Raw genomic sequence first — 22,664 nt, forward strand, 5'->3', positions numbered from 1 at the left:
CGGCGTCATCCCTCCTCGACCTGCTTCATCCCACTTCCAATCCGACCACATACACACACACTCTCTCTCTCCTTCTCTCTCGCTTCATCTTTCTTAACCCTCACCCTTACGGCGATAGTAGAGAGCCACTCCTATCGCTCCTGCACTCACAATGTCTGGACCAGAAGTCCACCACCTCTTCCACCACCCCATCGCCGACCATTCCTTCTCAGCTGACCGCCAAACTCTCGCCGTGGCGCGGGAGAACAATGTCGAGCTGTACCACCGGTCCGGCTCCAAGTTCGCCTTGAAGGATGAATTGAAGGGCCACGACAAGACCGTTACGAGCGTGGACATTGCGCCCAACAGTGGCATGATTGTGACTTGTTCTCAAGGTGATTGACTCTCGCTGATGTTTCCACCGGTTCCATGCAGATTGACTGACGCATCCTCGCATTACCCATACTAGATCGCAACGCCTACGTCTGGGAACCCGCCCCGTCCGGCGAGTGGAAGCCGACCCTCGTGCTCCTCCGCATCAACCGTGCCGCCACCTTCGTGCGCTGGTCCCCCTCAGAGAAGAAGTTCGCCGTGGGCTCGGGCGCCCGCGTTATTGCGGTGTGCTACTTTGAAGAGGAGAATGACTGGTGGGTCTCGAAGCACCTGAAAAAGCCCATCCGGAGCACCATCACCACCGTGTCGTGGCACCCGAACAGCGTGCTGTTGGCGGCCGGGTCGACGGACAGCCACGCCAGGGTGTTTTCGGGTTTCATCAAGGGCATCGACGAACGTCCTGAGCCGAGCGTCTGGGGGGAGAGACTACCCTTCAACACAGTGTGTGGCGAGTACTTGAACGATGCGGCGGGGTGGGTTCATGCCGTGTCCTTCTCGCCGAGCGGGGATGCTTTGGCGTTCGCCGCCCACGACAGCAGCATTACCGTGGTGTACCCTAGCGGGCCGGATCAGCCGCCTAAAGCGATGCTGAGCATCTCGACGCAGACCCTTCCCTTCACGTCGCTGATTTGGAACGGCGAAGCCGAGATCCTCGCCGCGGGGTACGACTGCGAGTGCTTCCGCTTCCGGGGGACTGAGCAAGGGTGGGAGCTGGTGGGCAGCGTCGAGATGCAGAAGCGCCCGGGCATGGGTGGCGCCATGAGAGAGGAGTCCGCGCTGAACATGTTCCGGCAGATGGACCTCAAGGGCAAAGTCAAGGACGACACACAGCTGAGCACGACGCATCAGAACACGATCAACACGATCCGCGCGTTCCAGGGAGGTCCTGGCGGCGGCGTGACCAAGTTCAGCACGAGTGGCGTCGATGGACGGGTCGTCATTTGGACACTGTAGCGGGCACGCATGCCAATCAATCAATGGAGAACTAAGGGCAGGCTCGAAGTGTCAATTCTTGAGATGCCTTGTCTACTACGGAAAGAAAGTATCGGCTATGTTTCTAACTCGATACATCAGATGAGAAGAGACAACGTCAAAAAAGATAGAACCGGACAGGCGAAGACAACACCTTTGCGATAGCTAGCTCCCGTCCGTTCCTTGATCCACCTTTTACGTCCTGTCGTGCCCATCTCTTTGAGAAAATCCCTGGTGGTGCTGCTGGGCATGGAACCTACTATGCCTACTCCGACGGAGCGTCTTCGCCGTGGAAAGGGTCTTCTGGTTCAATTTCCTCCTCATCCTCCTCCTCGTCCGTCTCTTGTTCGTCTTCGTCTTCGTCCTCGTCTTTGTCTCCTTCCCCCCCGGACTCATCCCCATGCTCTGAAGCACCAGCCGCCGCTGCCACGTCCGCATCGATCGCGGCCATGCGCACGGTGAACTCCCACTGCAGCTTCTTCAGCCAACTCCGCAACGCCTCCGCACCACCACTGGCCGCGCCCCGGACGGCCGTCTCGCGGGCATGGCCCAGCTGCTCCTTGACGTTCAGGACCAGTTTCCTCTTCCGGGCCAGCGCCGTGGCCCGGGGGTCTCGCTTCCTCGCTTCACTCCGTTCGTGCAGAGCTTCCGAAACACTCGTGGCCATGTCGACCACATCGCCCGGCAGGCCGATCGCTCTGGCGAGGGCCAGCCCGTAGAACTTCTCTTGCTCGTACCCGTCGGCGATCTTGTACCGCATCGTCATCTTCGAGTAGTCCTCGCTGATGTCTGTGGACAGATGCAGGTTGGCGACGCCCGCGCGATCGGCCAGGATGCGTGGTAAGTCGCGAAAGTGTGTCACGAACCAGACGTACGCCTTGGACTCGATCAGCTGCTCGGCGATGGCGATGGCGATGGCCAACCCGTCTGTCGTGCTGGTGCCGCGGCCTAACTCGTCGATGAGGACCAGACTGTGCGGAGACAGGTTGCGCAAGATGAACGCCATTTCCCGCATCTCCGAGGCAAACGTGGAGACGTTGGCTTCGATGTTGTCGTCAGTTGAGATGCGAGCAAAGATTTCGTGCGAGAGGGGAAAGGAGGCGTACTCGGCGGGCACGAAGCAGCCGATCTGTGCCATCACAGCCATCAGCGCAACGGAGCGGATGTAGGTCGATTTCCCGCTCATGTTGCATCCGGTGATGATGTGGAAGCGATTTTGTGGCGTGGCGTACACGTCGTTGGGCACAAATCTGTCATCTTGATGTTGCAGCTTCTCGCGAATCGGGTGGCGGCCGGATTTGATCATGAACGAGTCCAAATGGAGCTCAGGCTGGACGTACTCGTTCATGGATGTCGTGACAAGTTGCGCGAACCCGGCGAGCATGTCGAGCATGGCGATGGACTCGCTGATCTTGAAGAGCGGGTGGATTGAGCTACGAACCTCGTCGATGAGCTCTTGCACGGTGGCGTCAGACAGGCAGATCACTTCGTTGTGGGCGTCCTTGATCTTCTGGTTCATCTTCATGAGATCCAGTGTCTGGCATTCAATGTATTTGTTCTTCTTGTAGGTGTTGATGAACGTTTCAGGCATGGACTTATCCATGATCTCGCTGGCGGGGAAGCGGAGGTAGTAGTGTCGGTCGGAATCGTATCTGAGTTCGAGAGAGATCTCGCTCTCTTCTACATAGAGCGAGTCATCAACTGTAATTTTCTCAGCCTGGACTGCTCCATACGCTTGAGGCGGTCAAACATGTCGTTGACATCTGCGTTCAGCTCCTTGTACGCCTGACGGGCCACGTCGAGGAAACTGTTGACTCCGGCCTGCACTGTATTAGTCTGACTAGCAATTCCTCCTTGCTTACCATACCTGAATGCCATAGACCCTCTGGTTTCGTAGATCAAGTGGTTTTGATGAATACCGTACATCGGCATTCAGACACCGTCCGAGCAGATTCTCCACTTGAGAGTAATTTCCTGCGTCGCAGAGCTTGTATAACAATTAGACGAAATAAATGTCCAGCGAGCGGATTCCAAGTCACCTGGCGTATCATCTGGAGCTCTTCGCTATTTGCGCCGGCAAGAGCCTGACAGACCGGTTTGATCCCATCCACCAGAGTCTTGAGCATGAGAACATTATTGATCGATTGCTCCATATAATGAAAATCCTGTCTTGTTGAAATGATGACGAGCTGTATCACTTAGCATGGGAAAGAATCGAACATTTCAACCACAAACCGCAGCAAGCACACGATCGGCATCAACGAAGGATTTCAGAGCTGTTCTTCCCCGTCAGCAAGTCCTTGTCACGAGACAGATCTAGTACCGGATCGAACTGCAAAGAACATGTCTTCCTTGGATGAGAGTTCGCTGAGAGCTTGCTGCCTCTTTCTGATCTTTTCCGCGTCCGTTGAGGGCTGCAGGACATTGCTTCGCAGGAACCGAGCGCCCATTGGTGTCAAAGTCTGATTCAACAATCCAAGGAGACAGTCTCGAGATTTGTCGTTCTGGAGGTTCTGGATCAACTCAAGCGAGGCCATTGTGGAGAGATCAATCATGGTCGAGCCTTCTGAGGGTTCGAACTTGATCCGAAGCGTTTGTGGAGCGAACGCCAATTCCATGGCCAGGTCGATGTACTTCAAGGCCTGTCTTTGTCAGGAAAACACAGGAGAAATAACGTCTACTTGCAACCTACTGCCGAAAAACAGCATGTTGCAAAGTAGTTTCCAGCGATAGACAGCTTCAATGATTCCAGGTCATCCGGAAACGCCAGTTGATCGACGTATTCATGGCCACTACTCTCAGACCAGTATTTACGCTCGATCCCAGTCATGACAATATCAAACTTTTCTACTTCAAGGTTCTCGGCAACAATCGAGATGAGGTTCGAATCTTCGGCAGTCTTCATGTAGATGATCTCCGAGGGAGCAAAGACTTTGATCTTGTGGCATGTGCGAGCGTAGGTTTGGGTGTCAGCGAACTGGCAAAGGACAGCTTCAGAAGTGGAAACATTGACAAAGGAGAGGCCAACGGTAGGAGATACGCCTCGCGACTCGCTGATGGCACAGATGATTTCATTGTCACTGTAGCTGGTGGAGGTCGCTGCAGTTCTGGGGCGGGACCTGCTCCCCGTCTGTGGCCCAGAAGTACTGGTTGTTAGTCTTGTTGTCCGAGAATTTCTGCTGCTGGCAGAGGTTGACTGTGGCCTGGACGCCATATTCATTCATTGCTTTGAAGCAAGGCATAAGATCTATGCACGGTTACAGGTGAGAATTGGAAGAAAGAAGGCAGAAGTTGGGATCGGAGCAGCGAACGAAAGAGGAAGGTTTGCCGCGGATATGTGTTCCCCTCACGAGGCTGAATCCCACGTCGCATCTACAACAATTTTTTGAGGAGCAGCAGCACGCAGAAGAAAGTCTTGAGCCAGTTCCCAGCACACCAGCCAGGATGGCCACCCTAGCGCCGCCTCCCAGTAAACGGCAAAAGATCGCTGCAGAGGAGAGGGCAGAGAGGGCACTTGAAGAATCAAAGATACCCGACAACTTGGGCAGTGTGAGAGTGCAATTTGTCGACCAGAGCACGGGAAAGTCAACGGGATCTGTGGTCGCTGTCCCTGTCAAAGATGCCACTGTCAAAAACCTCGAGACGCTGCTGAATACCATACAGGGCCATGTATGGAGATCCAACTGAAACCAGCGACGGGCCCCAGAATGCTGAAATTTTATTTTTTTTAGGATCCCGGCGAGCGACTGCCCTACCGCTTCTTCTTCCAGATCGATCGAATTCCGACTACCCATGAAGGTCCGAACGCCATTGTCGATGTACAAAATGACCTATACAACTCCATCCTCAAGCCGGGCTTGAAGACTACGGAAGACAATATCATCCTCCAGTTCACTCCTCAGGCTGTATTCCGCGTCCGGGCTGTTTCAAGATGTTCCGCGTCAATAGCAGGGCACGGTGAAGCCATCCTCGCGACTGCATTCTCGCCGGAGACATCTTCGAGGATGGCCACGGGGAGTGGGGACAACACTGCACGGATATGGGACTGCGATACCGGAACACCGTTACATACTCTGAAGGGACACACGAGTTGGGTGCTTGCGGTTTCATGGTCTCCAGATGGCAAAATCCTTGCGACTGGAAGCATGGACAACACCGTGCGGCTGTGGGACCCAAAAACAGGAGAGTCTCTCGGCGGGCCGTTGAAGGCGCACACCAAATGGATCACAAGCCTCTCATGGGAACCATATCACAACCAGGCGCCTGGGAAGCCCCGCCTGGCGTCAGCCTCAAAAGATGGCACAGTAAGGATCTGGGACATCCCGCTTCGGCGCATTGAGCAGACCCTTTCTGGCCATAAGGGGTCGGTGACTTGTGTGCGATGGGGCGGGCTTCATCGAGTATTCACCGCCTCCCAAGATAAAACGATCAAAATATGGAATTCGCGGACGTGGAATTGCTTACACACATTGTCCTCGCACACTCACTGGGTCAACCACCTCTCTCTCTCCACCGACTTTGCCATCCGGACGTCTTATCACGACCACACCGGTAAGTCTCCGTCGTCAACCGAAGAAAAAGTGGCCAAGGCGAAACAGCGGTTCGAAGAAGCGGCTCGGCAGGACGGAAAGCTGGTGGAGAGACTCATCTCTGCGTCGGATGACAACACCATCTTCCTGTGGGAACCGTCTTCTTTCGACCCGGACTCGAAGGCGACTCCCAAGCCTGTTGCGCGCTTGTTGGGCCACCAAAAGCAAGTCCTCCATGTGTCCTTTTCCCCGGACGGCCACTACATTGCGTCGGCAAGTTTCGACAACAGCGTCAAGCTGTGGAACAGTCGAGATGGCAAATTCATCTGCACCCTGCGAGGCCACGTGGGAGCTGTGTACATGTGCGCATGGTCCAGTGACAGTCGGCTGCTGGCCAGTTCGAGTAAAGACACCACCGTCAAGGTGTGGGATGTGAAGACAGGAAAGTTGAAGATGGATCTACCGGGACACAAGGATGAGGTGTTCGCTCTGGACTGGTCGGTTGATGGCACTTGTGTGGCCAGCGGTGGAAAGGATAAGCTTGTCAAGTTATGGAAGCATTGAGTCCGTCCCAAGATCGACGTGACCACCTTGGACACGACGATGGATTTGTTACGGGTATTTTAATGGCTAGGCGTATGGGGTACAGGACAGACGTGATGATGATGACTCTGGAGTGATACCCCACGATATAAAAAAAAGTGTCAAGGTAAAAGATTGGATTTTCAATGAAATATGTGCAGTTGTTTTTGGATTCTGTGAATTCTGTATGATTCTGGTTTGTTACAAGCAACCATCGCCTTGCCCACCCCATCCGCCGGTTGGTGGCCATCGACTTTTTCCCAGACGACAATAAACCGTTCCAACAACTTCTTCCGCCGTCCGTCTCTGATCTACCCCTCTTACATTCTAAACCCGGGTTTCTGTCCAGGAGGATTGTAGACAATCTTCCTCGTCTTGATGGGTGCCCACTTGTACCGCTTGATCCAACCACTCAGGGCTAACAGGGCAGTGCCGATGATCAGGACCTTGAAGCCCATCTTCTTGCGCTCGTCCATCTCCGGTTCCGCAGTCCAGTTCAGGAACTCAACCACGTCTTTGGCCATTTGCGAGCTGGTGGCGGGCGTGCCGTCTTCGTATTCAACCAATCCGTCGTAAAGAACACGAGCCATCGCTATGCCGGTACCGGGGAAATACGGGTTGAAGTTCAGGCCAGACTGGACACTCGCACCGGCGGGAGGTTCCTCCGGGTAGCCGGTCAGCAAGCTGAAGATATAGTTGCAGCCGCCGTGACGGGCCTTAACCATAAGAGATAGATCCGGAGGAAGGGCCCCATTGTTGGCGGCACGGGCGGCTTCGTCGTTCTTGTACGGAGACGGGATGTAGTCAGACAGCTTGCCGGGTCGCTTCTCAATCTCTCCCTCATCATTGGGCTCAGTGTCGTATTCGTTTTCTTCGGCCATAGCCTTGGCTTCGTCGACGGTCATTATCGTGCCGACCAGTGACCGGTATGGGATTCGCTTCAGAGAGTGACAGGCGGCGCAGACTTCACGGTAAACTTGGAACCCTCTTCGGAGACTGCCAAATGTCAACTCGAAATGCTCGACGCCATTGTTTTTGATAGCTCTTACGCGGCGTGGTCGAATGTTTTTGTCCATTTTACGTGCTCCCACGGGTACTGGGTCGGGTGTAACCTTGAGCCCTGCTGTCAGTCGACTGTAGCTCTCCATCACTGGTTTGGAGCTTACCCCTCTTCTGCGGGTGTCATGGCATAGACATCTTGACCGAACAGATGATAGTACCAGGCGATGGAGCCTGCTGTAGCTGCCGTCGCAGCAGAAGCGCCCAGTGTAAGGTAGAAGGGAGAGGAGGAGGCTTCGGAGGCGCTCGAAGATGCAGCACGCTAAAAATCGTCGTCAGTCATAGATCTAGTCGAAGCACACTCACGCGCTTCCATCAGATATGCAAAGAGTGGTGGACTGACAGTTGTGGTCTTTCGGACAATGGTTCGGGCAGCCACCCTCAATGGGGCACCGCGGACGGCCGACGTGGCCAACATCGTGTCCAGAAGCCTTATGCCCTCGACAGACGGTGGACTAGCCGTGCAAAGGCGCAGAGAGGAGGGTGAGTCGTGAAGGGTGGAAGGAGAAAAGAGTGACTTGGCACAGATCGTGGAGGAGGAGAGGATGTCGAGAGTCGAAGCTTGAAGCTACATTTTCCGGGGGCTCATTTACGCTCGCTGTGATTGGCTGATTCCTCGATCTTCAAATCCTGGCTGGAAGCGGCAGCAGCCGGGGATGACACGTGACCTGCCAGCGAGGTCACAGTCCGTCACTCTTTGATTTCTCGTCCACTGTCAACCGACGGCACTGGTTTCAACTCCAGACTGACAAGCTCTACCTCGTCCTTGCGGCACCGATTGCTGCAGGGTGTGATGTCGATGAGTGGAACCAAAAATCCCTCGTGGAATGACCAGTTCAAGAGCACCAACCAGCGCGACTTCAACACCCAAGTCATCATCTCGGTTGTCTTCGGACTGAGTGCATTCCTTTCCTTCTGTGTACGTCGTCCTTACTCCCACGTTGCTCTTTTCTGGTTATTGACGATCTACAGGTGCTTCGGCCCAAGTGGACGAGCCTCTACCATGCGCGCAAGAAACACTCCGGCGCAGCCTCGCGTTTACCCGACCTCCCCAAGTCGCTGTTCGGATGGATCCCGGTGCTGCTGAGGATCTCGGACGCAGAGGTTCTGGCCTCCGCCGGCCTTGATGCCTACGCCTTTCTGTCCTTCTTCCGATATGCCATCAAATTCCTCTCCATCACCTTGTTCTTCTCCCTCACCATCATCCTGCCCGTCAATTACCGGTACACTGGCGAACTGCCTTACCCGCCCATTAATGGCACGGTGCCATTCCTCGAGCCTGCGTTTGCATTTGCCGATGAGGAGAAGAGGCCCAAGAAGCCCAAGCTCGAGAAGGATGACAGCTATCTGTGGATGTATGTCGTGTTCGCCTACTTTTTCACTGGTGTGGCTATAGCCCTCTTGATTGTTGAGACCTCGACTATCATTCGGATCAGACAAGCCTATCTTGGGACTCAGTCCACCATTACCGATCGAACCCTGCGCTTGTCGGGCATCCCAAAGGATCTAAGGTCGGAGGAGGCAATCAAGAACTTCATTGAGGATCTGCAGATTGGGAAAGTGGATAGCGTCATGCTGTGTCGAGACTGGCGCAATTTGGATGAACTCATGTCGAGGCGCATGGCGTGCTTGCGCAAACTCGAACAATCATGGGCAGCATATCTGGGTCACAGCCATTCGCTGCGCCATTCTCGCCGAGTTCATCGGGAACGTGATCTTCTTGATGGCGATGAAGAGAGCGGAGCTCTGCTTTCGCGCTCGGAGATGGAACAGGTTCACGCGACGCCCGTGGGCAGGAAACGGCCAACGGTCACTCTTCGATATGGGCCACTCAAAATCTACAGCAAGAAGATCGACGCAATCAACTACTACGAGGAGAAGCTGCGAGTGATGGACGAGAAGGTTAACGCCCTGAGAAACTCTGAATTCAAACCGACACCGTTGGCCTTTGTCACCATGGAATCGACGGCTGCGTGCCAAATGGCCGTACAAGCGATTCTCGACCCAAAACCCGGACAGCTCCTTGCGAGCTTAGCGCCGCCACCGGCCGACGTGGTGTGGAAGAACACATACCTCTCCAGGAATCACCGCATGGTCCGGTCATGGACCATAATGGTCTTTATCGGCCTCCTGACTATCCTCTGGGCTGCCCTCGTTGCTCCTCTGGCAGGTCTTCTCAGTATCGAGGTCATTGACAAAGTGCTACCCGGCCTTGCAGCCGCCCTCGAAGATCATCCGATTATCCGCTCGCTGGTCCAGACAGGTCTGCCAACCTTGTTATTCTCCGTATTGGCATTGGCCGTGCCCTACCTATACGATTGGCTCGCCAATCAGCAAGGCATGACATCCCAGGGCGATGTCGAGATGTCAGTGATATCCAAAAACTTCTTCTTTATCTTTTTTAACCTCTTTATCGTCTTCACCATCTGGGGTTCTGCCACTACCTTCTACGACTTCTGGCAGGATCTACGAGACATCCTGCGAGACACTGCAGGAATTGCGTATGCGGTCGCCAAAGCTCTTGAGCAGCTTTCACCCTTTTATGTCAATCTGATTGTACTCCAAGGCCTGGGTCTCCTGCCTTTCCGGCTGCTCGAATTCGGCTCGGTCGCACTGTATCCATTCTACCTCATCAGCGCAAAGACACCCCGGGACTATGCAGAGTTGTCTCAGCCGCCGATCTTCAGTTATGGCTTCTACTTGCCGCAAACCATGCTCATATTCATCATTTGCATTGTGTACAGCGTCCTTCCTGCCTCGTGGATGATCACTTTGTTCGGCTTGGTGTACTTCCTCATTGGCGGCTTCATCTACAAATATCAGCTGCTCTACGCCATGGAACATCGCCAGCATTCCACCGGTCGAGCCTGGCCGATGATCTGCAACCGAGTCATTACCGGACTGGTTCTCTTCCAAGTTGCGATGACGGGTATTCTGGCGCTCCGGGGCGCTCTGACCGCCTCGTTATTTCTGGCCCCTTTGTTGGCCGGTACTATTTGGTTTACTATATATTTCCAACGGACATACGTGCCTCTGATGCGGTTCATCGCGCTTCGAAGCATCGATCGTCCAGGCACACCTCAACTACCCACGCCGCCAGAGTCATCGTGGGACAGAGATACCGAATATGGGCGAGCTGTCGATACAGACCCTGAATCTGGTCTCCGCTATATTAACCCGAATCTCGTCCAGCCTCTGGAGACCCTATGGATAAGGAAACCCGGACATGGACGCCCTCCGAACGAGTGAGAGATTGAGATTAGAGGAGTATTCGTTTCAACCTTTCCTTGGAGCATAGCAAGCGAAGTGATTGAATTTGTCGTCGTCTTCTTCAGAGATACCCATGTACACAGTTGTCACCCAGATCATCTTCATACCCCTGACTCTACGCAGTAATATATAATGTGTCAACCAGCTGGACAATCACACAGAACACTGGCCAGCTGAGCAGGTTCCCGAGACAGCTCGTTCCCGTCATGACATCCAGCTTGGAGGGTTGCTCTTTCTCCTTCATATTGTACAGGCGCAACTGACAGCCATTCCTACGGCCGCTCGAGTTCAGGCAAGTTCAATGCTCTCGTCTGGGTCACGTCATTCAATCATTCTGCAGTTGCAGCTCGATGGCTGCGCAAGTCGGTCCGTCAGCTCTGGTTTCTCTCGGCCCTCTACGGCCAGAACCTCTTGCTTCCTATTTCCACACCTATCTTTATCTCGACGCTCTCGTTTGTTCCATTTCTCCCGTTACATCCATTCTCTTTATCACTACTTGGATCCAATTTAGCTGCTGCCATCCTGGCTTTCGAGATCCTCGTGTCTCGAGGCTTTGCATCTGTGCACGACCGCGATCTCAGGATGCTCTACCCTGCCAGCCACCACTTCTGGCAGGAGGACCGACCCTCACCCTCTGCGGAAGACTTCATGCCCGGCTGTCGAGCAGAGACCACGAGTCGAAGCCAGGAAAGAGCACGTTCAGGGTTGATTCATCCTGCAGATTGTCCAATCCAGCGCTCAAGCCTTGACTTGCACGGCGCTGGTTTGCCCGGTATATCTCGCCCTGGCTCAAAACGTCCACGCGGTCCAGAAGATCATCGCCAGCCAAATGAACGCCAGGATCGAGAAAAAGTCGCCGTTGTTTCCAGTCAGGCCTGCGGCGTCATTGAAATTTCGCTCGATTGCCCCATTGTCTGTTGTGGACTTACAAAAGATCACGCAGATCCTATCCGAGACTCGCACCCAAAGCAGCTTTGCCCTTCAAAGTCACTTGCTGTTGCCCTCACCAAGCAGTCCTATGGCTTTCGTCCGCGTCCTTTAACAAACTCCGCCGCATCAAACCTCTTTGTCTTACAAGGCACGACAGCTTCAGTTGAGGAAGAGGGGTTCCCGGCTGGCCAGAGACCTGATCGAACTGGATTCGGTGTGATGAACACAATGGACGGCGCATGTGATGGCCCCGATGAACCTGCTTCCACCCCAATCGGTCGGACCTCCAGTGTCATCGATTTCAAGGAACAACCACCCCCGCCATCTGTAGTGCACTTCTTGTCTGACGACCATTTGAACTGGAGAGAAAGAGAACCCGCTACTTTTGTCAATCCGTTCACTCCCGAAGAATCCTCGTCCAGAAAGACCTCCACCTCTTCTGATGCCACAGCATACCTCCGCCCAAATGCTTTTGCCGGTCACCGAGACACGCTGGCAAGACTTCATTTCAACACCAGGTACAATGACGACGACGATTCTGCAGACAGTGACACCGACTCCTTCGCGACTGCTCTTACCCGTCAGCCGTCGGTGTCTAGGACATATAGAAAAGCCAGCCAAGCGGGGTCGAATCTGGACCTCTTTTATCCCCAGAGGGTTGTCGATACGGTGCTCCAGCATCTAACGTTTGACGAATACAAGACTATGCGACTAGTCTGCCGCCATTGGCATGCGCATCTTCCTCAACCCAAATTCCCCGGAGCGTATCTGCTTCCGCGAGAAATACTCAAGGAAGTCTTTTCCTACTTAGATCCCTCTAGCTTTGACGCAGCCCGCCATACGTGTAAAGCCTGGTTCTTAGTCAGCTTAGATCGCAAACTCCTGGAAGCTATGCTTAGGGCAAGCGGCTGTCGAGCTGCGTTGGCCACAGATCTCGAGCGAATGCGTGGGTCGATTGAGGGGAAGAGACGAAGCTGGGACAGTTGCCTTGGCCCAATGCAGACCGACGCCGAAGATATCATCGACAAAGAATGGCTATGTTCCAAAAGATTGGCCACCGAAAGTCGTCTCTCGCCTGACTGGCGAGGCTTTCTCCTGCCCAGTGATTCCTCCCCACAGTCTAGACTGTCAGTCATCGAGGAGGTCGACTTCTCCAGGATCCTCACCTCACACGCCCCACGGAAAACGCCCAGGTTCACGGTGTCAGCGTGTGGCAGTTTTGTCCTAGTGGTTTCGGGAGGCGACATATCCGTCTATAGCCTGTGTGATCCAGAGCAGCCGCTTGCCCCCGTGGTCAGGCTGGCCACCGGTATTGAAGTGTTGAAGGTCAGCATGGATACTACCTTCGGACGATACTCCATTGCTGCTCTTCTGTCAGGCCGCATCGGCATGCTGTGGGATCTACGTGGCAGCCATATCCTGACCAGATATCGGAATAGTTCCGGCGAGACAATGAGCTTGAGAGTGCAAAAGGATATTCACGGTCCAACCAACTTAAACCCGTCAACGCTGGCTAGTGTCAACTTGCCCTTCAATTCACATGAAACGCATGCTGTCGGTATGTCTCATTCCAGCCTTGCGCCATCGACGTCCACTTCTGGGACTCTGTCAAGTTCTCTATCCTTGTAGGACGAGGAGATGCGTCGCTCGGAGAGTCCAGAGGAGATGGAAGGGTTGTACGGAATGGATGACTCGGACCAAGTCCAAGATCTTTTGGGAATCCCGATCGAAACTCGGGCAACAGCCATTTACACTGACCTCGGAGGAACTAATGACCCACCGAAGAGCGTGGCGATTTGCCCCAATCGAAAGTGCGTTGCGTTTGGATGTCGAATGGGCATCGAACTTCACTGGGTCGACGCTGTTACGGGGGAGCATCTCAACCGTTGGTTTCCACTTGCAGCGCCGAGCAACTATCTCTATTTCCTTCCTCCACGACGTGGTGTGGACTCGAGAAAGAAGCTCAGATTGATATCAAGTGCCGCAGGACCTGTCATCACTCGGCTGCTAAGAAGTGACAGCACACCAGCCAAGTCGAAGCACTGGCCTACCCCTCCCAACCTTGGACGACGACAAAGCCTGACAAGATTGTTCTTTGGAAGCCTCCCATTTCCGAGGTCGGCCGGTGGCTCAGAGGACTTATCTGGTTCATCCACCCCGCAACGAGCGGATGAAGGCCGAGGGGTTTTGCGGACGGTGGATTGTGATCACTTTTATGCGATCCCCGTCAGCGACGGCCTCCACCTTCTTTTCACGGATCCGGATAGTGGCTTAGTCTGCTTGGGTAGCGACGCCCCTTTGGGAGGTCCAACGAAACTTGATCGGAAGATCATGTTCATTCCTCCCGGACAGCACGATCGAACGCCTGCCCCACGCTGCTATGCATTTGGCAAAGCCCTGGAGTGGGGTCTGAGGCTCGTCGTTGCCTACGACACCGATCAGGTCGTGCTCTACAATATTCCCTCTGACGTGTTTGAACGGCTGCAAGACCAGAGAAGCCCGACTGACGTCTGGGACGAGAATTCTGGTGTTGTTGGGCAAAGTGATCTGATCATGGACTCTTTGATGAATCGCGACGAGAGCCGGGATCGAGAAGCCCCAGAAGGCGACGACAGCCCTGCTCGCGAGCCAATGCGGCTTGATGGCTCTGTCATTGCTGATGTTGGTGACCAGGTTGTGGACGACATTGCGGTCCAAAGTGAAAACGGTGGCCTTTCTGTTTGGCTCTTCTACAGAGATGGATTGGCTGAACTCTATAGCATCTATGCGCCGCATCCCCGCCAAGTCCAAAGAAGGTTCGTGGGAGAGAATGGTTTGATCTGGAACTCTGACAACCAGATTCCTGTCGAGGTCAAGACCGATACCCTGGAGTCAAAGGGCAAAGAGAGAGCGAATCAGGAATCCAAGCACGTCAAATGGGCCGGCCAGGGAAATCAGTGACCAAGCTTTGAACGTGAGAGATTGTGATTTCGGATTGGCGGCGTCGTCTATGAATGTCTATTATGCTTCTACAGAAGCGGGATTGGTGGCTGTGGAGGAGAGTCGTGGATGGCGCAAGGAGATTGACGTCGTGCACCTACCCACCTTCACCTTCCAGAGGACGGGTTCCTCCAGAACGGAATTGTTAGAGCGAAGCTAGATTGGTACAAGACCCTCATATTAATATGCATTGAGCATTCCTTCTCGACACACGAACAGGTGAGTTTACTTCTTTTCACCCTCGCACCGTCCCTTTGCGCGACTCTCGGCAGTTTATACTCAGGGCCCCATATTCAGAGCCTTCAACAGCGTTCTTCCCAGTCGTTTAACTTGCTCCGCTGTCGTAGTCAAACTCGTCATGAAGTAAATCACATCCCCCAAGACCCGCGAATGGATCCCACAGCCGTCCTCGTCCAGCAACGTCAACAGGCGTGATTGTAGCTCCGCGGAGGCTGTCGAAGTGTAGCCTCCACTTGAACCTTGAGGGGCGGCCATTTTCAGGACGAGGACAGTGCCCAGGGCGAAACAGCCGGTCAAGCGGGGATGATGGGAGAGTTCCTGGAGGAGCGACGGAGGGAAGAAGGAGTAGATGTCGGGACGGTCCTCCGTCCCTGAGGATCTCGCTGATGGTTGTGTCTGCCCCGCCCAAGCTCGCTTGAAGCGGCTCCAACTGCCGTCCCGACTTGTGTCCATCCGTCTGTACTCGTCCAGGGCCTTGTTGGCGACCATGCAACCGATGGGGTGCGCGGTGTAGGAGTGGCCGTGCAAGAGGGCGTCGGTCTTGGAGTCGGAGAGGAACGTGTTGAAGATCGACTCGCTCGCGGTGGTGAGGGCCAGCGGCAGGAGGCCCGCGGTGAGGAGCTTGGCGTGCACGGAGATGTCGGGCGCGATGGAGGGGGGCAGCGCCGGCTGGGGAGATTCCGAGGGCGAAGGTGCAGGGCCGTCGAAGTCGGAGGAAGCACACAGGAACGACGACGAGCTGGCGCGGCCGAGGCGGTAGAGGCCCGTGAAGACTTCGTCCGCGATGATAGGGAGGCCGGACCACTCCATCACACCGCCACCACCGCTCTCTGCTGCGTAGTGCATTTGGCCCCCGGCTGCGATCAGCTGGGGATTGGCTCGGATCGTCTTGATGAGCGTCCGTTGGAACAGGGGGTCAACGAAGATCATGCCCCCGGCGCCCATGATGATGGGCTCGAGGATCAGGGCGCCAAAGCGCCGGCCTTGGTCGCGGACGAGCCGTTCGAGTGTCGCGGTGATGTGGGATTCGTACCGTTTCGCGTCTTCCGCCCGCGCATCGAAGTCGAAGAGGGAGCGGAGGGACTCGAAGCGCTGCGGCCCGGTCGCGGTGTGCATCTCGTCTGGCATCGTGAGTTCCCACACGCCGTTCCGCATCAGCACCGACGGCGGATCGAACCAGTGGCCCCACGGCTGGTGCCAGTCCACCTTCTCGTTGAAGACGCTGGGTTCGGAGCAGTTCATGACGCCGATGGTGTCGCCGTGGTAACTGCCCTTCAGGCCCAAGATGGCCACGGGGTTTTGGACACCACCGCCGTCGTCCTTGGTCCACCCGTATCGCTGGCTGGAGGCCCGGAGCGCCATCTTCACCGCGACCTCCATCCCTGTGCTGCCGTTGTCGGTGAAGAAGACCCGGCTCAGACGCGGATTCTGCAGCGTCGACAAGAGGTTGTAGGATATGTCGAGCGCGGGTTCGTGGACGGCGTGCGCGAACATGACGTGGCCGTAGCGACCGGCCGCGTGGGCTGCCGTGAGCGCGATGTTCGGATTGCCGTGCCCGAGACCCTGTGTCCACCATGATGCAGACGCATCGAAGAGGGGTGTGAGGAGCGATTTGGGGGTAGGTTGTGCCGCCAACGGAGTCAGTCCCGACATCGCACTGGTCTTGGGCTCCTGGAGTGCCGGGTCTGCTTCTTGGTTGTAGGTCTGGAAGTGGTCACTGTACGCCGAGTCGATGGCGATGATGTTGTGCGGGATTCCGTGCTGGCGGAAGGGGTGCCATATCACCGCCTCCGCCTGGGAGGGCATCGAGGTCAGCTTGGAGACGCGGGAGAAGTGCTTTTGGTTGAGCAAGTCGACCAAGTTTCGGGCGCCACCCGTCTTCGACCAACCGCCGTAGTAGCTCGAGAGGGCGCGCCTGTCTTCTTCGCCATCCTGATGCTTCGGCGGCGGTTTGGGCAGGGCAAACGTGGAGATGCCGTGGTGCCGGAAATACTGGTCGAGATAGTCAAAGTTGCCCCACTCCGGGTCGTCAAACAGCACGACCGAGTCGACGTCGAAGCCCCGAACATGCAAAGACTCAAAGGCCGAGATGGTGGTCGCGATCCCGCCGAGCTTGCTGTCTCCCACCAGGATCGTCGGGAGTCTCAGCGGTCGGTACAGATCGGCTTGGACGGTGCCGGAGGGGCCAGGGGACAGGACGCCCCCGGCAGTCTCGACGAAAGCATACCGGCCTCCGGCCTCGACATGCTTGCCCAGGATGGCCTTGACTTTGGACAGTATTGAGGCATCTGACCGCGGGATCTGGAACTCGTCAGTCGTTATGTGGACCCGGATACTCACGTGCCCAAGAACTCGCTCGTACCGATGGGTCTTTGTCCAATTGAGCCGCCAGATGGGGGCTCAATGGACGTGAGAACTGCGAGATGTTCTTCGACACCGTCCCGGGCACAAAGGTGTCGATGTGTCTGCCGAGCTGGTGTCAGCTTTCCCGGTACATGCCCTAAAATGGGGTGCGTGAAGCTGACCCTACATCTTCCTCGTCCCGGGGTCCAGTGGAGACAGGCTTCAAATACAGCACACGCTGGTCAGGAGTCTGGAGAGCTCGACACAGCAGCGTCGACACAATGGTCTTGCCGACGTTTGTATTGGCGCCATAGACCTGCCATGCCTTCAGGTCACGCCACAGCATCACGCTCAGCACCCGATGAAAAGGAAAAGAAAGCAAAAAAGATATAAAAAAGAGCGAACAAGGTCCGAGGACAGGACAGAGAATTGGGATGCTTCGAGCCGCTAAGATTTGTTCCTGCCAAGGGATGGTAAAAGTGCTCGCAGCTCACCCCGGATTAGGACGGAGGTGATGCCGCCCTGTACTCACCGCCGGCTCGTGGGGGCCAAGACGCCTAGCAATAGCATGTAGCGCTAACCCCTTACCAGAAGTTGTGGGCACCTGTTGCAGCTGTTCAAGGGTGACTGGGGTCAACATATGCTCTGCCACAATGCCCAGACGGGTGAGCCTGAAGATTGGGTGAAAGTCAACCCCCATTGCTGCCATCTGTGGTTGAGCGAGCATCGTCACCCGATACTGCATGTCCATGTCTTCTTTGCTCTTCCTGACCGTCTCAAGTCACGCCAGGTAGCACAGGAAAAGGTCATATCAACATCATTGATTGTCTCTCTTTGTATACGAAGCTAGACACTGTGATCGGAGAGGTGTTTTGGCGAACCTTCTCATAACCCCGGCCCCCTTTCCTAACATCAAAGCCGGTCTCAGATGAGGTCCAGCCCTGTACATAGGATATCTCTCTTCCCCGACCACTCAAGAATCACTCGCGTTGCAGTCATCATTGTTGCACCTGTCGTGAGTGCCAGGGCGACGGTATTGGTGGTAAAACCATCAGACCCTTGCAGCAGACCTCCAATGTTGGTGCACGTCTTTCCCGCAATCTTGATCCATTCCTCCACGGCCAAGTACACGCTGTATCCGGCGCTGGCTGCCCACGATTCGATGTGGAGAATGGCGAGCATGAGCATCTGTCCGATGTTGGAGAAGAGACCAAGTATGTATGATACCTTCTTACCCGCAAGGGCTCCAAACACGGGAATGGCCCCAATGACCCACATGACGAAGCGTTTGGCAAACCACGGATCTTCATCCCATATCTTCTTGAAGCTGAAGGTCCCATTCAGAATGTCCTCCTTCTTGATTTTGGCAATGGACGCGAACTGTCCGAGCCAAACAACCAACTTGAGTGCGGCGCTCACAAGACACTTTTTGAAGCTATAGGTCCCTTCGGAGACGAAGGTTTTGGGCCAGGACCAGAGACCGTAGAACAAGAAGCCGCCGATGGGAATCCCAAGCTTCAAAACGTTTGCACAGATGCTGCTGGAAGCTATGAACCGCTTCTGATTTGCTTCAATGGCTGTCCGTCTCTCACTGGACACCTTCGGACTAGGCGAGTTGGCCATAATTCTCTTACTCACAACATGTGTTGTTGTCGACTCTACCGTTCTCGGGCGGAATTGCGACTTGTCCTCGAATATCGCAGCATTCCCCTGCTGTCGAACACGGCCCATACGTTGATCGAGCTCTCCGCGATGTGCATCTCGCTGGGTCAGTGACCCTACACCTTCCATGTCTTTGGGCTTTTTGCCGGTCACAATCTTGAAGAGAATCGTAGCGGGTATCGCCAGCAGCAACGCAACAACGTCCAAAATTGTCATCTGGCTGCCGCGCGAGATCTTTTTGTACAGCGCCGACAGGATGGGGATCTGGATTGGTTGGTTGATACCATCTGTGAAGAGCAGCAATATTTCGCTGAATGCACCAAGGATTGCGGCTATGACAGCCTGGATTAGCCCGAGGAGGTCTTCGAGCAAATCAATGCCGAGTTTGGCGAAGATCTGGTCAAGACTCGGTGTACTAGTCTTGAATACATCCCCGAAATTCGATATCAGCCGGGTCATCAATTGTTCCATCTGATTCCCGAGATTCGAAACACGAGCGAGGATCCGATCAATGGGCGAATCGCCCTTCGAGGAATCTTGTGGGCCACCACTATGGGACAAATGGTAGCTCCCATAGCTGGCCTGTGGTGAATTAATGGCGTCGTCTTCTTTGGAGGTATCTTGCTCAGATTTTGCTTTCTGAAGAGCGTCTGGATTCTTACCGGCCCTCTGTCCTCCTATATCGGGGGGCAGCTTCTGACCTTTCAATGCTCGTACCTTTGTCTTGAGATCTTCGAAGAATTCATTGGTGTTTTCCTCGAGCAAAGCGACCGCATCAACGCCCCAAAGAAGCCCTTGGGTGGTAAGATTGACGATCATGTTTTTGACGTCCAAGATGTCGTCCCATTCGAAGAGAAACTTGATGAAGTCAAGAACCTTCTTGACACCGTCAACGATTGTCTCAAGCACCTTTTGCACCACAGCCACAACGTGCTGAACGGTTTCGACGACGAAATCCCATACTTTCCCAGCAATGCGAACCACGAACTTCCATGCTTCGCCGACTTTCTCGAAGGCCCATTTAGCGCCCTGTTTGATTTTTTCGCCAATCGTTTTGAGTCCACCCCAGACACGCCTCCCAACGTTACCGAAAAAGTCTCCAATATCGCCCAAGAAAGACCTTGCTGACATCATGTTTGATTGACCAGTAAAAGGTTTGGTTGTCTCAATAGGTTTGCCTGCAGCCAGAGATTTTCGAGCTTCCCCAAGACTCTTGAGAGCTCCATATGCTGATTCAAGATCGTCCTTGCTTGCGTCGGACTTGACCAGGAACGTGCCGTCTGGTAGTTTCAAGCTTTTCAAATCGTCGGAGTTTTTGACGTCCGCCAGCTTGTTGAAAAGCTTGTTGCTGGGGTCAATCTTATACGGGCCGTTGGTTATGCGTTTTGATTGTGAGTTCAGATCCTCAAGCGTCAAGATAGGTGCAGCAAGTGACTCGTCACTACGGAGAATGACTGTGATGGCTCCGGAAGCGTCTGTGCTGACCTCCACGCCCTCAGGGCTGCCCCGTTTTGATTTACCGTTGACGAGCATCTCCGCAGTGGTTGAGCATCTCAACTTGAAGGGACTATTCACCAAGTTATCGTCGGTTTTCGAATCTTGCACCAGGATCTTGATGGTGTAGGAATCGAATTCAGTCATCTCGTCAATTTCTGGGATGAGAACCTCGACCGGAGCATGCCACAACGCAGTCTGATTGTCCTGTTCTAACATGACCATACCTCCAGTCCGATTGATGACGAATAGCTTTTGGCCAAGCCGCAGACTTTGGACTGTGGCGAATCTATCGCTCGTAGAGTCCCCAAGCAAAAGCGGGATTGGCGGAGTCCTCGGCATGGGTTCAACAAAAGTCGTTCTTGCGTCGAATTCCTGGTACGAAAGTGTGGCTGATGCTGTCAAAGACCATACTGATAACCATTCTTTCGTTTGAGAGACATGGAGCTGTTTGACGTCGACGTAGGCATCCGACGTGTCCAGCGTGATTGGTTCTGTGTTTCCCTCAACGCAACCTTGAGCTCCTACCCAGGAGAGTTGTTTTCCTCCAATCAACAGATCTGTAAATCCGTTACCGTTATCAAACGATGCTATCTGATTTGCGTCGGCGGGGACGATCTGCTCAATGCTCTTGAGAACAGGTGTTGCTTCCTCTGGATCGAGTCCCACAAACCGCATGGATAACTTTGAGCTAATGTGTTTACTCTCCTTGTAAAGCACAAACATACCACGGTACATTGGGAGGTTGGCAATGCATTTGGAGACAATCTGACCGGCATTGACAGGCATCTCGAATTTGTGCGGGTTAGCCCAGGTCCGTGTACCAGAATTGACAATCAGAATCCATATGTCTTCTGTTACCAGAGTCCGCTGTTGATGGACTAGATGGATTTGTGGGTAGGATTTGGTTGGTCCAGATCCATCGTTGCTCGTTCCCTAAAGCCGAGTTAGTTTTGAACGCAACCTCTGGGTCATACACACAAGCAAGATTTCTTTGATAGTGATGTCCCATTGAGGACCCTTGTAGAAAGCGCTGGTACCTGATAATGCGATCCAATCCTCCCTTTTAGCCGACATTGGTTGAAGGACAAAAAGCTGGTCAGCTTTGCCGTCCTCTTGTATGGCAATAACCAGGTGAATAGTGCCATTGCCATTCTGTGAAACTGCAAAGGTTCGGACCAACTGTTGCTTGGAAAATCCCAATTTGTGAGAGAGATCTACCAACTCATTGTGGCCTTCGTTTCCTTTCAAGATCAGACATAACCGATCACGTTCATCTTTGGTGAAGATTAGGTGCTCTCCTTTGTCGTCGAGAGCCACGGCAAAACTGCCACGTGGTTTGACCTGACCAGCAGGGAAAGCATTGGTCATGTACTCGCACTGGGCTGATACTTTGGCCATGTTGAATACCAAGAACCAATACGTTACCAGATGCGACAGATAGTGCCTGGTTGCAGGAGCAATATCGCGCGGGATATATAGTTTGGCTCTTCGACATGTCAAACATCAAATTAATCCTTCAGGCCGCTTCACCGACATCGCTATTGTTGCCACGGTTCTGAATGCATCTCCCACTGCATGGCGCACCAGCTCTTCAGCTCGCCATGTCCGTACATCTGCATCTGGTGGGAGACAGCTGCATTTGGTGTGATAGAGCTGCATTAGTCTGGCGTACGTGGCAGTGAGGGAAGTGCCGGCGAGTCCCGCCCGGTCTAGGCTTTTGAGGACAGCGGCATGAAATGTTTCGACTGCTTTGCATACCAGACAGATTCTGGCCTCTGCATGTTCAGTCCCATCTTCAGCTCAAGTGGCGCATCGAGTCTGCAGTATCTTCATGGGAAAGTATCGACCACCACGGTTAGCATCATGAAGTGTGGGATCTGGATGAGTCTTTTATGCGCTATCCGTATTGCGTTAGTGTTTATATGTATATTGGCTCGCTTGAGATACAACGTGGGGATCTTGAGCATGTCTCGAATCAAATGCGGTTCTGCGAGAGTCGCCACAAGGCACCGAGACTCACCCTCAGCTGGTCATTTTGGACGCCTCAAAGACACCGAGACTTAACCTCAGCTGGATATTTCGACGCCTCAATAGGGATGCGGGTCTTGAAAGAAGAGGTTGGTACTCACGTGGCCACTATTGTAAGGCTCGAACGTTCCGAGAGAAGCACGTTGAGTGCCTAGTAGAGGCGAGATGCTTGCTAAGGTGCTTACCGACGGCCATTGCAGA

General features: G+C 54.2%; 8 protein-coding genes across 8 annotated transcripts; 4 read left to right on the plus strand and 4 right to left on the minus strand.

Annotated features, from left to right (window-relative positions):
* Positions 1-151: 151 nt before the first annotated feature.
* Positions 152-1,326, plus strand: AYL99_04378 (hypothetical protein; the record flags this gene model as incomplete). The annotated part of the gene is made up of 2 exons (XM_018835892.1): positions 152-374; positions 449-1,326. 2 exons carry the CDS (start codon positions 152-154, stop codon positions 1,324-1,326), a joined length of 1,101 nt encoding a protein of 366 aa, XP_018695542.1.
* Positions 1,327-1,609: 283 nt separating this feature from the next.
* AYL99_04379 (hypothetical protein) lies at positions 1,610-4,558 on the minus strand (the record flags this gene model as incomplete). Its single annotated transcript, XM_018835893.1, has 7 exons — positions 1,610-3,045; positions 3,078-3,165; positions 3,212-3,331; positions 3,384-3,533; positions 3,580-3,620; positions 3,668-3,986; positions 4,037-4,558. The coding sequence occupies 7 exons, from the start codon at positions 4,556-4,558 to the stop codon at positions 1,610-1,612; spliced, it is 2,676 nt and encodes an 891-aa protein (XP_018695543.1).
* Positions 4,559-4,788: 230 nt separating this feature from the next.
* On the plus strand, positions 4,789-6,437 carry AYL99_04380 (hypothetical protein; the record flags this gene model as incomplete). The annotated part of the gene is made up of 2 exons (XM_018835894.1): positions 4,789-5,013; positions 5,076-6,437. The coding sequence occupies 2 exons, from the start codon at positions 4,789-4,791 to the stop codon at positions 6,435-6,437; spliced, it is 1,587 nt and encodes a 528-aa protein (XP_018695544.1).
* A 338-nt stretch (positions 6,438-6,775) lies between these two features.
* Positions 6,776-7,932, minus strand: AYL99_04381 (cytochrome c1, heme protein, mitochondrial; the record flags this gene model as incomplete). Its single annotated transcript, XM_018835895.1, has 4 exons — positions 6,776-7,451; positions 7,505-7,567; positions 7,622-7,776; positions 7,858-7,932. The coding sequence occupies 4 exons, from the start codon at positions 7,930-7,932 to the stop codon at positions 6,776-6,778; spliced, it is 969 nt and encodes a 322-aa protein (XP_018695545.1).
* Positions 7,933-8,307: 375 nt separating this feature from the next.
* AYL99_04382 (hypothetical protein) lies at positions 8,308-10,763 on the plus strand (the record flags this gene model as incomplete). The annotated part of the gene is made up of 2 exons (XM_018835896.1): positions 8,308-8,433; positions 8,487-10,763. 2 exons carry the CDS (start codon positions 8,308-8,310, stop codon positions 10,761-10,763), a joined length of 2,403 nt encoding a protein of 800 aa, XP_018695546.1.
* A 1,179-nt stretch (positions 10,764-11,942) lies between these two features.
* On the plus strand, positions 11,943-14,654 carry AYL99_04383 (hypothetical protein; the record flags this gene model as incomplete). The annotated part of the gene is made up of 2 exons (XM_018835897.1): positions 11,943-13,272; positions 13,375-14,654. 2 exons carry the CDS (start codon positions 11,943-11,945, stop codon positions 14,652-14,654), a joined length of 2,610 nt encoding a protein of 869 aa, XP_018695547.1.
* Positions 14,655-14,972: 318 nt separating this feature from the next.
* On the minus strand, positions 14,973-17,622 carry AYL99_04384 (dethiobiotin synthase; the record flags this gene model as incomplete). The annotated part of the gene is made up of 3 exons (XM_018835898.1): positions 14,973-17,234; positions 17,296-17,398; positions 17,459-17,622. The coding sequence occupies 3 exons, from the start codon at positions 17,620-17,622 to the stop codon at positions 14,973-14,975; spliced, it is 2,529 nt and encodes an 842-aa protein (XP_018695548.1).
* Positions 17,623-18,200: 578 nt separating this feature from the next.
* Positions 18,201-21,833, minus strand: AYL99_04385 (hypothetical protein; the record flags this gene model as incomplete). The annotated part of the gene is made up of 2 exons (XM_018835899.1): positions 18,201-21,368; positions 21,414-21,833. The coding sequence occupies 2 exons, from the start codon at positions 21,831-21,833 to the stop codon at positions 18,201-18,203; spliced, it is 3,588 nt and encodes a 1,195-aa protein (XP_018695549.1).
* Positions 21,834-22,664: the final 831 nt, after the last annotated feature.

The sequence above is a fragment of the Fonsecaea erecta genome (assembly GCF_001651985.1).
Source record: "Fonsecaea erecta strain CBS 125763 chromosome Unknown Scaff3, whole genome shotgun sequence".
Lineage (NCBI taxonomy): Eukaryota > Fungi > Ascomycota > Eurotiomycetes > Chaetothyriales > Herpotrichiellaceae > Fonsecaea > Fonsecaea erecta.